The 14,934-nt window shown below is 45.1% G+C and overlaps 1 protein-coding gene across 3 annotated transcripts in view; it reads left to right on the top strand.

Annotated features, from left to right (window-relative positions):
* Positions 1-14,934, top strand: part of ctnna2 (catenin (cadherin-associated protein), alpha 2) — a 450,781-nt gene that overhangs the window by 369,165 nt on the left and 66,682 nt on the right. For all 3 annotated transcript variants that reach the window (XM_079617041.1, XM_079617042.1, XM_079617043.1), the window contains one exon: positions 8,546-8,698. In XM_079617041.1, coding sequence (XP_079473167.1) covers positions 8,546-8,698 — 153 coding nt within the window. The remainder of the gene's footprint in view (positions 1-8,545; positions 8,699-14,934) is intronic.

The raw sequence follows: 14,934 nt of genomic DNA, 5'->3' as shown, positions 1-14,934 counted from the left end.
AGTTGAATGGCGAGCAAGCGAAGACACCTGAGCGGGTCCTAGCACCGGCTGGTTGAAGCGAGTACACGGGAGGACACTGGCTCCACTCGGAGATTATAGCTATAATCTGGCGAATGTGTAGGGTGTCGCCCAGCCTGCAGCTCTGCAGATGTCTGTTAGCGAGGCGCCATGCGCTAGAGCCCAAGAGGAGGCCACACTCCGGGTGGAGTGGGCCGTCACACCAAGGGGGCACGGTCGACCTTGCTGCTGTTGTAAGCCAAAGCAATGGCGTCCACTATCCAGTGAGACAACCTTTGCTTGGAGAGAGCCTTTCCCTTCAGCTTCCCACCATAACAGACAAAGAGCTGGTCTGAGGTCCTGAAACACTGCGTTCTGTCTAAGTAAGCACGGAGTGCGCGTACTGGACAGAGCAATGCCAAGGCTGGGTCTGCCTCCTCCAGGGGCAGCGCTTGCAGGTTCACCACCTGGTCCCGGAAGGGAGTGGTGGGAACCTTGGGCACATATTCAGGCCGGGGTCTCAGGATCACGTGAGAAAAGGCCGGCCCGAATTCCGGGCACGCTTCGTCTACAGAAAATGCGTGCAGGTCCCCTACCCTCTTTATGGAGGCCAAAGCAACCAGGAGCCCTGTCTTAACTGACAGGAACTTAAGCTCCACTGATTGCAGAGGCTCAAAGGGAGCACTCTGCAGGGCATTTAGTACCACTGAGAGGTCCCAAGAGGGAACGAGAGGAGGGCGAGGAGGCTGTGTTCTCCTCGCTCCTCTCAGGAACCTGATGACCAGGTCGTGCTTTCCCACGGACTTACCATCAACTGCATCGTGATGTGCGGCGATAGCGGCAACATATACTTTCAGGTTGGAGGGAGACAGCCTTCGCTCCAACCCATCCTGCAGGAAGGAAAGCACGACACTGATCGGGCATGATCTGGGGTCTTCTGAGTGAGAAGAGCACCAAAGACGAAGAGGTTCCACTTCAACGCGTAGGCATGTCTAGTGGACGACGCTCTAGCGGAAGTGATGGTAGCCACCACCGCTGGTGGTAGGGTACTCAAACCTGCCTCGTCCCGTCCAGGAGCCACACGTGGAGGTTCCAAAGATCGGGACGAGGGTGCCAAAGGGTGCCCCGTCCCTGAGAAAGGAGGTCCTTCCTCAGAGGAATTGGCCAGGGAGGTGCTGTCGCGAGGAGTACAAGTTCTGAGAACCAGGTTCGGGTGGGCCAGTGCGGCGCAACCAATATGACCTGCTCCTCGTCCTCCCTGATCTTGCACAGGTCTGTGCAAGAAGGCTCACTGGGGGAACGCATACTTGCGGAGGCCCCGGGGCCAGCTGTGCGCCAGAGCGTCCGTGCCGAGCGTGCCCTCGGTCAGGGAGTAAAACTGGGCGCAGTGGGACGAGTCGTGGGAGGCAAACAGGTCTACCTGTGCGTCCCCGAACTGATCCCAATCAGCTGGACCGCCTGGGGATGGAGTCTCCATTCTCTCGGAAGAGGCTGAAGCCGTGAGAGCTCGTCGGCTGCACAGTTCAGGTCTCCCGGAATATAAATGGCTTGAAGCGACCTCAGATGCTTCTGACTCCATATGAGGAGGTGGCGGGCGAGTTGCGACATACGGCGGGAGCGTAGACCACCTTGTCGGTTGATGTACGCTACTGTCGCGGTATTGTCTGATGGGACTAGTACGTGCTGGTTCTTGAGCAGCGCCCGGAAGCGGTGCAGAGCGAGACGTACTGCCAGCAACTCGAGGCAATTGACATGCCATAGGCGGTGGGGACCTGTCCAGGAGCCCGCGGCAGCATGTCCATTGCACATGGCGGCCCAGCCCGTGGAGGAGACATCCGTTGAGACAACAACATGCCTGGAAACTCGTTCTAAGGGCACTCCGGCCCGAGAAAGCTGAGATTCGTCCACGGGGATAAGGTCTGATGGCAGGTCGGAGTAACTGGTACTCGGAACGTGCCCTGACGCCATGCCCACCTCGGGACTCGATCGCAAAGCCAGTGCTGAAGCGGTCTCATATGAAGCAATCCGAGCGGCGTTGCCGCGGCTGCAGATGCCATATGCCCCAGGAGCCTCTGAAAAAGTTTCAGTGGAACCGCACTCTTGCCCTCAGATTGTCTCAGGCAAGTCAGCAGTGACTGCGCGCGCGCGCTCGTAAGCTGCGCGCACATGGCGACCGAGTCGAATTTCCTACCGAGAAAAGAGATCCTCTGCACGGGGCAAAGTTTGCTCTTCTCCCAGTTGACCCGAAGGCCCAGACGGGCTAGGTGCCGGAGCACTAGGTCCCTGTGTTCGCAACCCTGGTCCGAGAGTGAGCTAGGATTAGCCAGTCATCGGGATAATTCAGGATGCGAACCCTGTGCTGCCGTAGCGGCACAAGGGCTGCCTCGACGACCTTCGTGAAGACGCGAGGAGACAGGGCCAACCCGAATGGGAGAACTGCGTACTGGTATGCCTGCCCCTCGAAAGCAAACCGCAAGAACGGTCTGTGTCGAGAAAAAATGGAGACATGAAGTAGGCGTCCTTCAGGTCGATCGCTGCAAACCAATCCTGTGGCTGCACACATTCGAAAATGCGCTTGGCCATGAGCCTCTTGAACGGAAGCCTGTGAAGGGAACGGTTCAAGACGCGCAGATCCAGGATTGGCCGTAACCCACCGGATATCCTGGGGACAATGAAGTAGGGCTGTAGAAGCCGGACCTCATTGCGGCTGGAGGGACAGTCTCGACCGCACCCTTCGCCAGCAGGGTGGCGACCTCCGCTCTCATGACAGGGGCATAGCCACCGACCATAGTAAGGCGGACTCCCCTGAAGCGGGGAGGAGACCGTGCGAACTGAATCGCATAGCCGAGCCTGATGGTTCGCGCAAGCCAGCGGGACAGGGGGGAAGCTCTAACCAGGCTCCCACGGACTGTGCCAGCGGGGTCATGCGAACGACAGACGTCCCCCCGGGGGTGCAGCGAAGCGGAATGACCGGCCCAGACGTGGGTGGCATAGCGGCCCGGTGTGGGGGCACGGTCATTAGCCGCGTCCTGCCAGAGGAGGCCAGGGAAGGACCAGCGTTCCACAGGGGCGTGCTCTGGCAGGGGTCTGGCGACAGAGGGGGACGAGAGTGGCGAGGCCCGTGAGCATGCGCACTGTCATCCGAGAACTCTGTGACAGAGGAGGGCGAGAGTGGCGGGACCCGAGGGTGGCGCGCACTGTCGTCCGAGAACTCTGTGTGCTCAGAGATGGGAGAGACAGTTCTTTGGAAAAAGAGGTTTTCCCCCGGCCCTCCACCGGGGGAAGGAGTGGCCCTGCAACCACCTCCTAGAAAGAACTGCAACCCATCTCTGAGCTGCCCGTAACGGGAGCACCGCATTGCTGCGGGGCTGGTACGGGCTGGGGCGCCTTCCTGCGACTACCTCCACGGCACGGCCTGGGTGAAGGGTGCTGCTAGGGCCGGCAGGGAGTGTCGCAGGAGGGCGCCCTCGGCGGCGAGCGGAATGAGGCAGCTGAGCCGGCGGCTGAGCAGCTGGCCGCGGGATCAGAGCCTCAGTCCGCTCTGGGCAGCCGAGAACTCTGGGCAGAGTCCTCGACTGCGCCGCCGAGGAGGCCAGTCTGGGATATGGGGAGTTGAGGAAGCGGCTTCGCTCAGCCTCGCCCATATCAACCAGACTAAGCCAGTTTTTGTCTCTGGACCACATATGTGGACATCACCTGACCCAGGGAGCGTGTGGTCACCTTCGTCGCCCGTAGAGCGAGGTCGGTGGCGGCACGCAGCTCTTGCAAGAGCCCTGGACCAGCCCTACCCTCGTGCATTAGCAATGAGCACCCCTGGCCTGGTAGACCTGAAGGATGGGCATAGCATGCAGTGAGGTGGCAGCCAGCCCCGCAGCTCTATAGATCTCTGCCACCGGAGTAGACAAAAACCTACATGCTTTGGGGTGGGTGGGTGCTTAGGGCCGCCACGCCAGTGGAGGCGCTGTGGGGACACAGTTGTGTTGCCACAGAACACTCCATAGGGGGAACCCCAGTGTACCCACTGGCCGCGACCTCATCGAGGGCAGAGAAGGCGGAAGAGGCCGCTGAGTAATCTCATGACCTCTTCATGCACGTCCAGGAAGAAAGGAATTGGGGGCGGGCCGACGTGTGCCGGTGCGTCCCCAAAAACCGATCATCAGCTTTAAGCACTTGGGACATGGCGGAGGGTTCCACACAAGCCCAAATGCTCGCGACTGCCCGGGGAAGCATGGCAGAGTTCTGGTTCAGACTCGGGCAATGCTGGCACACCCGGAGGAGGCAGCACAGCCGAGTCTTCTCCAGCGTACTCACGCCCACCTTGTGATGCGGCGATAGACAAGATTTCATCTGCCGGGGCATCGAATGAAATGCTGGACCAGCCCGCGACCTCTGGCCGGGACTGGTCAGCGATCTCATCCGGATACCACACGGGTTGCAATGTGAAGAGGAGCGTGTGGACCGAGGATAGATCGTCGGGTTGGTTCCACACAGCAGCCTCTGATCACCCTGGCCACCAGCCGAAGTATTCCCTCTTGCGGAGAGAATAGATCGGGGTGTGGATGAGGGGACTCTCTCTCGAGGAGGTCATCGAGTCTCGATCGTTACATTGCGATGGTCATGTCCCCGCAATGAGAACATGACGCATCCACGAACGCTGTCTGTGCGTTTGCCCAAACACATCAGACAGCGTCCGTGCCCATCAGCTGATTTAATCTGTGTATCGCACCCAGAAACACACGGGCGAACCGTCTTTAAAAAGACGCGCCGCGTGCAGCTCTTTTAGAGAGATAAAACTCAAACAGCAGTGTTGAAGCGCCCAGGGAGAGACACACGACTGGCAGACCACTGCGCAGATCGGCAGGCAATATGAAGCTCGCTGGAATTCGCCGTCACACCAACACTTCTGAAGAGTAGCTCGTCTCGAAGAGTGAAGAGAGATGATCTCAGAATGGCTTGTGGAGTGAAGAATGCTCTTGGCTCCGAAAGCGAAAACATATCTGCATGTTGCCGGCTCACTTCCTTATATACCCACACAGTGGGGCGGAGTTACGCTATGCAAATTCAGCAGACCCATGGCATTTGCTTGCCATTGGCTCGTTTTATTAATATTCGAAGAGGATAGGCTTCTAAGCGAACCCCATTCGTCGTCATTTCGACGTAACTCGAAGTGACAACGAAAGGGAACTGACCCTAAAATGCCATGGTTGATGTCAAAGGAAATTAATTATGGCTTAAATAATCTTAATATAAAAAGCAGAGACGGATGAATTGCTCTCAAGCTCCGTGAGAACTGAAAAATTTATTTTAAGAAGGGGACTGTAATGCTGTCAGACTGAGTCCCAGTTTAACATTATTCATATATTCAAATACTAGTAAGGTAGTGTTCGTCTTTTTCATGTTGTCCTTCTTTTTTTTTTACACACAATATGACTCATGTTCACTCTAGGACATCTCTAGTTTTTTAATGCATGTCTTTATTCAGTATAACCAGAAAAATGATACGGTTTGGTCACTTTTTTTTCAATTTCATTTTCCCTGGGGTTGCACCCCAACCATTAGGAAGACAAGCACACATCCTTTACCAGAGGTTATTAGAGACAGAGCGCCAAGGTTCATTAAAACATTTCAATTAAATCATCGGCACACAGGGAGAAGGATCATTACCTGCGAAGTGTGCTCTGTTTTCTGAATTTCATGCTCAGGTGGCCAAGAACTCCACCACTGAGTGCTGCACATTGATTGAAAAGATGACGTCCTCATGCTTGGCTCTGGTTTCATTGCCTGTTCCACATCCCAGCATGGCCTTAAACCTCCTTCCATGGAAGCGAGAAGGGCCATATTTTACTCTGTAGTGCCAGTTATTGAGTTATTCAAGGTTTCCCACAACAAAAACATGTTGCGTAGAAACCATCCTACATTTGATCTTATGATAATATCTCAAATGTGCGTTTGTGTGATTCAAAGAACGAACGCACACACAAAGAAAATGTGTGTGTGCCTCTCTTCCAGATGTGAAATCTATTACCGGTAATCACAAATGATCTTGAAATCGTGTGCAGCTGAATGGTTTTAGATCTCTGCCTTGTAATTGCCCCCTCTTTAGTATCATTAACATATAAAAGAGCACCAGTCAACGTCCAAATCCTTTACTTGAGAATGGCGAGTGACAAGAAATGTTTGGATTTTCAAATACCTGCAGTACACCGACTCTCTGCCACAAGAAAAAGTGTTCAAGTCTGCTTAGATCATGATGTGGCGCTAAGCACTTTTCCACGTCAAAGACCATTTTTATAAATTGAATTTTAGCTTACAAAGTTCAAGTTCAAATCTGTGCATATGCACGGTTTATAAATGAGGCCCCACATTGCTAGTTTGGTACTTAGCAAAAAAAAAAAGTGGTTCAGTGTGGTTCTGTATCTTGGGCCTTTGATTCAATTTTAAAGAACACTATGTCAAAAAGGTTCAAATTAAGGAGAAATGCCTTAAATGATTGTATAATACTTTCATGTTCTAGCGATAAAGTATTATTTACAAGCTGTTATTCATAAAATTTAAATCTAAATTTTTTTTTTTTTTTTTTACTAAATCTATAAAATGATCCCATGATGGGAACCAATAAAAGGTTATATGAAGTGCCTGATATACAACCCTTTAAGGTTCTGTTTGCAATCAAATTAATCATAGCTTTTGATTAGTGCATTTCTACATTGATTGGATAAAATATATGCATATGAAAATGAACCCAACCAAGCTGATTACTGAAAAGGTGCTGATGTGGAAACGTGATCATAACCATGATTATTACCGTTTTTGCAGCTTTATTGGGATTATTAGACTGAGAAAGAATAAGGAAAATCCTGATTTCAATGACATGTCCCCTTTAAGGGCGGCTCAAGTTCTGACTGGCCAACTTTCTTGCCAGTGATGGATTATGCGATGCCTTTAGCCATACTTCATCATTACTGTCTTCCCACCATTGCCTAGCACAGGGTTTTTAATTGGTTAAGATATGTGCGCGCCTCACTGAATGATAATTATTGCTTGTTAGGAGTTTCCCATCAACCATTAGAGGACATGTGTCGTGGGAATCTACCCCATTAGAATAGCCCACAATGTTGTTGTTTTTGTTTGTTTTTTCTTGCATATAACTGTGAATGATGCTGATGTGTGCTTCTGCTAAACTAAAATCGTCTAGTCACTCACAGTGATATCAAAATTGACCATTCTTATTTTTTATGGAATATTTAAAAGTTTATTATAAATGATGTATCGATGTACATCGTCTTTTTTTTATTTTATTTTTTTATGCATGTGCCCACATAATCTTTAATCAAAGTAACTTCCCCTCCCTCTTGCAGCAACATCTCTTCTCCTCTCTGATGATGCGTGTACTGGGGTGAGGGCGGGACAACCTGTCACTCACATGAGATCACAGCAATAGCAAACCACCACCATCAAATCAGTGGACAAATTTGTCCTGATGGACAAAAGTCCCGTCCAACATTTTTTTCTTGTTTGAGAAGCCATTTTTCTCATATATACATCATAAAAGACTATTGTACCTTTATGCCAACTTTAAATAATACTGATTGTATAGCTATTAACCTATAAAGAGGGGGCAGTCATGGCCAAATGTTAGAGTCACAGTTTGCAGTGTGTTCACTAATCACTACTCCTAATGTGTGTACACCAACTTGGATGGGCTAAATACAGAGAACAAATTTAGTATGGGTTACCATACTTGGCCTTCACATGTAAGAAAATCTTGCTCATTATTACATATCTTGTTTCAAGAGATACAGTATTACGCTTTTCTCTTACCTTGAGGCAAAATGTGTGCCTGCGTGTTTTAGGTTGATGTGATACTGGTTTATCCTTAGGGCTAGTGACCAAAAGGTTGCTAGTTTGATCACTGCAATTAACAAGCCATGCGATTTCAGCATGTTCCCCCCTAAGCAAGGCATTTAACCTTTAAGTTGCTTGCTATTCCTTCCTTGTCTGTATAATTTGCACTTATTCTCTCTTGCTATGCCAAAACATTGCAAAAAATATATGAAGCAACATTGCTAATATTTCAATATAATATAGTAGATGTATTAGGATCTCTCTTTTTTTTTACGGTCTCTTTGACATCACCGCTCCGGAAAGATGCTAGTGAAGGGTTTGGAAATGTGCCATCAAACATTTTACCCTTAAGTAAAATGGCAGACTTCAAATCACACACTTCCAGGGGAAAACTGCCATTAAGATGGATATCAATGGTAGCTTTTTCAAGGTATTACAGACCCTCTTGACGGATCTCAAGGATCAAGTGTTTACATATCAGTCCATTGGAGCTAATGCCCCTATAAACGTGCCTTCTGTTCAATTCCACTGTGCTCCATCTAGATGCTTTTAACACAAGATCGCACTTAAGCGCTCCATTAGAAAATGTGTTAAACCTTTAGTTTACCGCTTGTAAATGCCCTATAGTGGGAGCTCCAAGTACAAGTTAAGGTGTTATGTAGGACAACAGCTGATCCCAACTCGTTCTGTCTCTTTTCTCTAGCTAAGGAAGGCTGTTATGGACCACATATCTGACTCTTTCCTGGAGACCAACGTGCCTCTGCTGGTGCTGATAGAGGCGGCCAAGAGCGGTAACGAGAAAGAGGTTAAGGAGTACGCGCAGGTCTTCCGTGAACATGCCAACAAGCTGGTGGAGGTGAGTAACACATAACACCCCCTCACTCAACTCCCTCATCTCACTCAGCCCGAGCGGATGATTCTTATCTGGGGCACCACAGGCCACTATCAGTCAGAGCACGAGGTGGCCTTTAGGAAGTCATCTGCCAAGCCAAGGCAATTTAATCCTGGAATATGGTGCAGTGGAGCTCAATTCTGTAATGACAAATTTGTGTTTGATAACATGGATACGGATCACAGAGTGGGAATGACACCAGGGAACGGCTTTAACATTTTTTTTTTTTTCTATTTAATATCTCTCGTGACTCGACTTCAAAGATGCGGTTCATTTCCATTATCGAAAAGCAAAATGGTGACTGAGGGAAAATGGCTGAATAGGAAAGAGACACTTATCTGAAGGGTGATGTTAGAGGTTGGTATGTCAAAAATGCAAGAGGGCATATAACGCACACCGAACAGAACTTTTCGGAAGCATCAGAGGGTCACTTCTGACTAAAACGGATAAATCCTGATGTGTTCTCACACTCACTTTTGCACACACTAGCATTGACTTTTCACATACTAGCTAGTGTGGGTGCACACGTTTTCCAATAAACTGATTATTCATGCAGTCCAATCGCCACAATTTTATTCCATAAACTTAAACAAAAGCTCCCAAAAAAGCCAGTCAAAACCTGAGTGACATCTAGATGGTTCCTTTCCTAAAAAAGAGCTTAAGGAGAAATCTGCTTTTGACTTTGGAACTCAATTTTGAGCATGGTATCAATAATGTAACCAGTCTGACAGAGCAATTCCCAGCGCTTTTAGACGGATGGGAGAAGTTTTAAGATCAAATTCCAAAATATATTTACTATTAATGTGCTTGAATTGGACTTTAAAATGTGCATATTATCACATGCAATTACATACAAATCTTTTCTAAAAGAGTTATTATTGTTATGTTGTGTTGGGCCTTGAGGGTCCTGTAGCAGCATTATTTATCTGACCTATTGGTATTTCATAGATATTTTACGGCAATTATGATAACTTTATAATGTATATAATTCTGGTAAAACCAACATTTTGGTTTAATGACAAAAGTAATGTACTACATTTTGGTAGCACATATTTTGGTCATATAGCCTACATCCAAGTTTTTTTTTTTTTTTTAAATCAGGGAACTGTTCTAAAGATATGCCATAATATTGTGGTTGGTACGTTTTTTTAAATGTTTTTAAAGATCTACTATGCCCGCTACAAAAATACAGTGTGAATATTATTTTATATATCAATTTTAAACAGCTGTTTTCAATTGTAATATATTTTCAAATGTAATTGAGCTTTGCCTGTGATGGAAGATTCAGTTTCATTACTCCAGTCTGCAGTGTCATGACTATTCAGAAATCATCCTAATATTCTGATTCGGTGCTCAAGAAACTTTTTTTTTTCTTTTGAAAACCATGATAATGTTTTTCAGGATTCTTTGATGAAAAGACATTTCAAAAGAACAGCATTTATCTGATTTTTTTTTTTTTTTTTTTTTTTTTGGAACAATAAAAAGGGTCTTTGTCATCCCTTTTGATCAATTTAATGAAAGTATTCTTTCAACAACAACAACAAAATCATTTTTTTTTCAGACCACAAACTTTTGAATGGTAGTGTGTGTATAAATAAATATATTATGTATCCATGTCTTTGAGGACGTCCCCAAAATGAGTTTTGTCAGATTTAACTACATTCCGGGGACATTTTCTGCAAATTTGTCCCCAAAGCATAGACGGATTAGGAACACACACACACACACACATAGAGTTGACCTGAAGGGAGTGCCATTCCCTGACTTCATGTCTGTTTCTCCAGCTGATCAATAGTCACTGTTTCTTGCCGGGGTCAAGGAGTCTGATGAAATAGAGGTCACATGCCACAGCTTGTTGCAATGTCTGTGCTGCTGTTAAAACAAATCTCTCTCTCTCTCTCTCTCTCTCTCTCTCTCTCTCTCTCTCTCTCTCTCTCTCTCTCTCTCTCTCTCTCTCTCTCTCTCTCTCTCTCTCTCTCTCTCTCTCTCTCTCTCTCTCTCTCTCTCTCTCTCTCTCTCTCTCTCTCTCTCTCTCTCTCTCAATCAATAGCATGGGTTATGGATTATATTTTATTCAGATAGCAGTAATCTTGGGAAATGTTACAACAATTTCATCCTCTAAGCTAGTAAATGCAAGTAGGATGAAGGCCTGATCTCTTTTGAGAGCCATTATGATATTCACTTAATGGTTAATGTTAATGATTTCAATACATTTTAAAAACACTTTCTCATATTCACTTTGTAGACTACAAATGACTCCACTGGTGCCTGGTTCTAGTGTATTTTGTTCTACATTCATGTAATGCCTTGCACTATAAAATAACTGCCAATTTAAAAGGTTATTAAATTATTTGTAGCACAGCTGAGATGTGGGTTATTAATGTGAACCTGTTGACACACTTTTTTTTTTTTTCTTACTCTCTTTGTGTCTCTCTCTGTCACACGCAGACACATGAGATATGACACACAAAAACACAAACACACCATCCCACACACAACTGTCAATGGGGAAATACGTGTAAACTTTGTTGTTTCATGCACTGTGACTCAATGACCGGTTCATCTCTTCCAATGAAAAATCGTATTTTATTTCCCCCATATTTACATGTATTTAGGGACTGTTCGTTATTTATTTAAGGGGCCACCGGAGGAGTTTTGAGATCAATAGTCAAAAAAGACTTGACCCTTCCTTCGCCAGCAATAAATTTTTCTATGACCCTCCAAAATGATTGTGAAAAAAGGCATGACCCTCCCCGATCATTTATTGATTACTTCTGTACTGGTTTGCGCTTGGAAAAGATGTTCAGATATCTCTATGCCTAGACCTACACCAAACGTTCATTAAAAGACTCCTGCACACCCGCCTTTTTCAAACTGGCGCAGCGCTGACTCGCGATAGAAACTGCATGATTTGATTTGTTAAACATGAGGATTATCCGTCTGGCATCGCCGCTCACTCTAACATTAACCTAGATATTTGTTCGCTGTTCTTAGGCGCATAACCAAGTGTGTGTGCGGAGTGTGTAGCGCGCGCACTGCATGACATGGAGGCGCCGATGCGATCAACAGTGGAACAACTTAAAATACTCTATTTATGGCCATACAGAAAAGAATAATGCACCAGTCGCAATACTTTTATTTGTGTAAACTCACAATAACAAGAAAACGTTTTGCTTTCGTAAAATAAAATAAAACAATCAGGGTCTTTCATGGTCTCCGTGAACTGTAGCGCGTCAAAAAAACCAAAAAAAAAACAGAAACATATCGTAGGCTATATAGCATAGGCTACTAGCCTCAAATATATGAAAAAAAATATCTATATAAAGCTTGATTTGTCCACTTTTAAAAACGAAAAAAATCAAATCGAAAGCAAATATCATCTGATGTAATCCGTATGAAAGATGCATTTCTCTTAAAGGCGCACTTTACAGCGGAGATGTATGGAGACATGTTTGCAGCGGACACTGATTTAGAAAAAAAGAGTTTATTAATAAACAATTAAAATGCATCGTTATTTTTAAATACATATTTATTATCATTAGCCTGTTTTTGCGGCAAGATTATACATGCGCTTGAGCGCAGAATGGGCTATATCCCATGCAGTATTTAAGCAGAAATTAACGTGCGACTAGTCAAATATTTAGTATATGGCAACAATACATTTACTATATTTTACATTATTTAATTAGTAAGTATCCAAAAGTATTTTGGAAACTATGATAGGCCTACATTTTTTCATGATTTTTTGATAAATAAAAAATTCAAAAGAAAAGCATTTATTTAAAAACGAAATATTTTGTAACATTACACATGTTTTAATGTCACCTTTGATAACTTTAATGCATCCTTACTGAAAAAAAATTCTGACTAGCCAAGTAAACCAACCAATTTTTAAACGGCATTGTACATTTAGTAGGTTATTATTTATTGCAATATAAACACTGTCAGATCAACAAGGTATCTCTTCATTTACCAGTCGAAGACGGAGCAACTTTCTGCTCTTATGTTTACTCCGTGCACTGTCAAGGTCTTCATCGTATTTATCGGTCTTTGCAGCAATTATTTTACCGCAAATACTGCATCGCACGCTGTTGGCATCGAGTCTGGAGAAATGTACCCACACTTTTGATCGACTTTTCCACATCTTTAAGGTAGCCTATTATGTGTGTGTCCTCGCGTCTCATATTAATATGTAGGCCTACGCGGAGAGTTTGTGTGTGTGTGCTCGCGTCTCATATGAATATGTGCGCGGAGAGTTTGTGTGTGTGTGTGCTCGCGTCTCATATGAATATGTGCGCGGAGAGTTTGTGTGTGTGTCCTCGCGTCTCATACAAGTATGCGCGTCGAGTTTGTGCGTGCGCGCGCGTCTCATATGAGTATGTGCGCGGTATCGAAATCCTGAACCGAACAACATGCCATTTTTCGATACTCGATAGTATCGAGGCAATTCGGTCGATACCTAAAAACTATCGAGACTCGGTACCCAGCCCTAGAAAAGACCAGGTATAAATGCCCCCTGAAACGCATTCGAGACTGATTTGAATCCGATCGCTCAAACCACTTCAGGGGAGGTCTGGGCCACATTCCAGACAAAACTGAACAAGTGTAAATGCATCTGGTTGTTGAAACCACATATGTAAATTGTACTCCTCCCAAAAAATGCAATAAAATAAAAATAAACGTGAGAGCGTGTTATAGGCTTTATAGCCAGACATGACGACGCTACTGCAACACGCATCACAGCAGATGAGCCAACATGCAAACTATTTGAAGAATTGAAGATAGGATTTAAATCACAACATAAACGCATTTATGCGACCACACCAGGTGTAAATGGAATCGTTTTGATAAATCCGATAGCTATCCGATCTGAGAAAACGCATGAAGTGGCCAGGTGTAAACAGCCCTAATGTAGCACGCGTTATTTGTGTTTGTTTTCAGACATGATAGCCTAACAGTTGTTTTTATACTTGTCCTTATGCGATATCACAATTTTTGATCGTGGATGATTTAATATCTCCACGATCTGCTTTTGAAGAAATGTGGTAGTATCGCTATCACACACAATACAGCGCACATTCTATCAGCTGCAGTTCTGGCGCCTCAGTCCCAAACTCGACGTAGGCTACATCGACGTAGGACACACTCACAGGACACTGCTTGTGATTCGCAATCACAAAAGTTTATTATTTGCTCGTGGTAAACATTTCATTGGCGTTCTGTTCTGACATGATGCACTTTTTCTGTCTCAAACAGTCTCTTTCGCGTCTGATTTTTGTTGGGTCAGACCCATCTGCTAGCTATGGGGGGACCGAGACTGAGAGAGCTACATGGAAAAATATGCACAAAACAAGCCACTTTGAAAGTTTGTTGTTTTCATGAATACAAAAGTTGGGTGACCCTCCCCCTAGACTAAAAAAAGTTGGATGACCCTCCCCTCAACAAAGAATAAAAAGGCATGACCCTCCCCTATTTTCCTCCGGTGGCCCATTCCATAAATATCGAACGGTCCCTTACTGACTCTGCTGACTTAAGATCATCCTCCCTTTAGCGGTTCATGTCTGCTTGGGTTACACCATTGTGTTTTATAGCCAGCTTTAGCAAAGGTTAATAAAAATGTGTTTGGCTTGTAAGGTAAAGCATATTATTTATTTTTCTTATTTTAAAATAGGTTCCTATCTCAGTTTAATGTGCAGAGAGAACTTAAAGGGATAGTCCAACCGTCATGTTTTTTTGTTTTTGTTTTTGTTTTTCCAAAGCCGCATGCTTTTCTTTCTGTGGAACACATAATAAGTTATTTTGAAAATGAAAGTTAATGGCCTCCAGTGCTGTTTCGGACATTGAATTGCATTATATGGACAAAAACATTTGAAACATTGTTCAAAATGACTTTTGAGCTGCACAAAAGAAAGAAATGCATCTTAAGCTACAGTATTTGTTGGCCATCTGTGGGGCAAAAAAAAAGGACAAACTATGATTGTGTGGTGCTTTTAACATTGCGGTTTGTTTCAGTTTTGTTTCTTGAGGTAAACATGAAACAATGTTTGCATCCCATTTTACTTCCATTATCCGATGTTTTGAAATGGGCTATTGAATTATAGGGCTGGAACCATGTTTTATTAATTTACAGATTTACAGTAAATACAAGAATAGTTTTATCCTTTTGATAAAAGATGATAAAGACAACGACAAAGATAACT

This window comes from Phoxinus phoxinus, assembly GCF_949152265.1.
Source record: "Phoxinus phoxinus genome assembly, chromosome: 6".
NCBI lineage: Eukaryota > Metazoa > Chordata > Actinopteri > Cypriniformes > Leuciscidae > Phoxinus > Phoxinus phoxinus.
The sequence above is the reverse complement of the archived record's forward strand: the minus strand, read 5'-3'. Positions and strand labels throughout refer to the sequence as shown.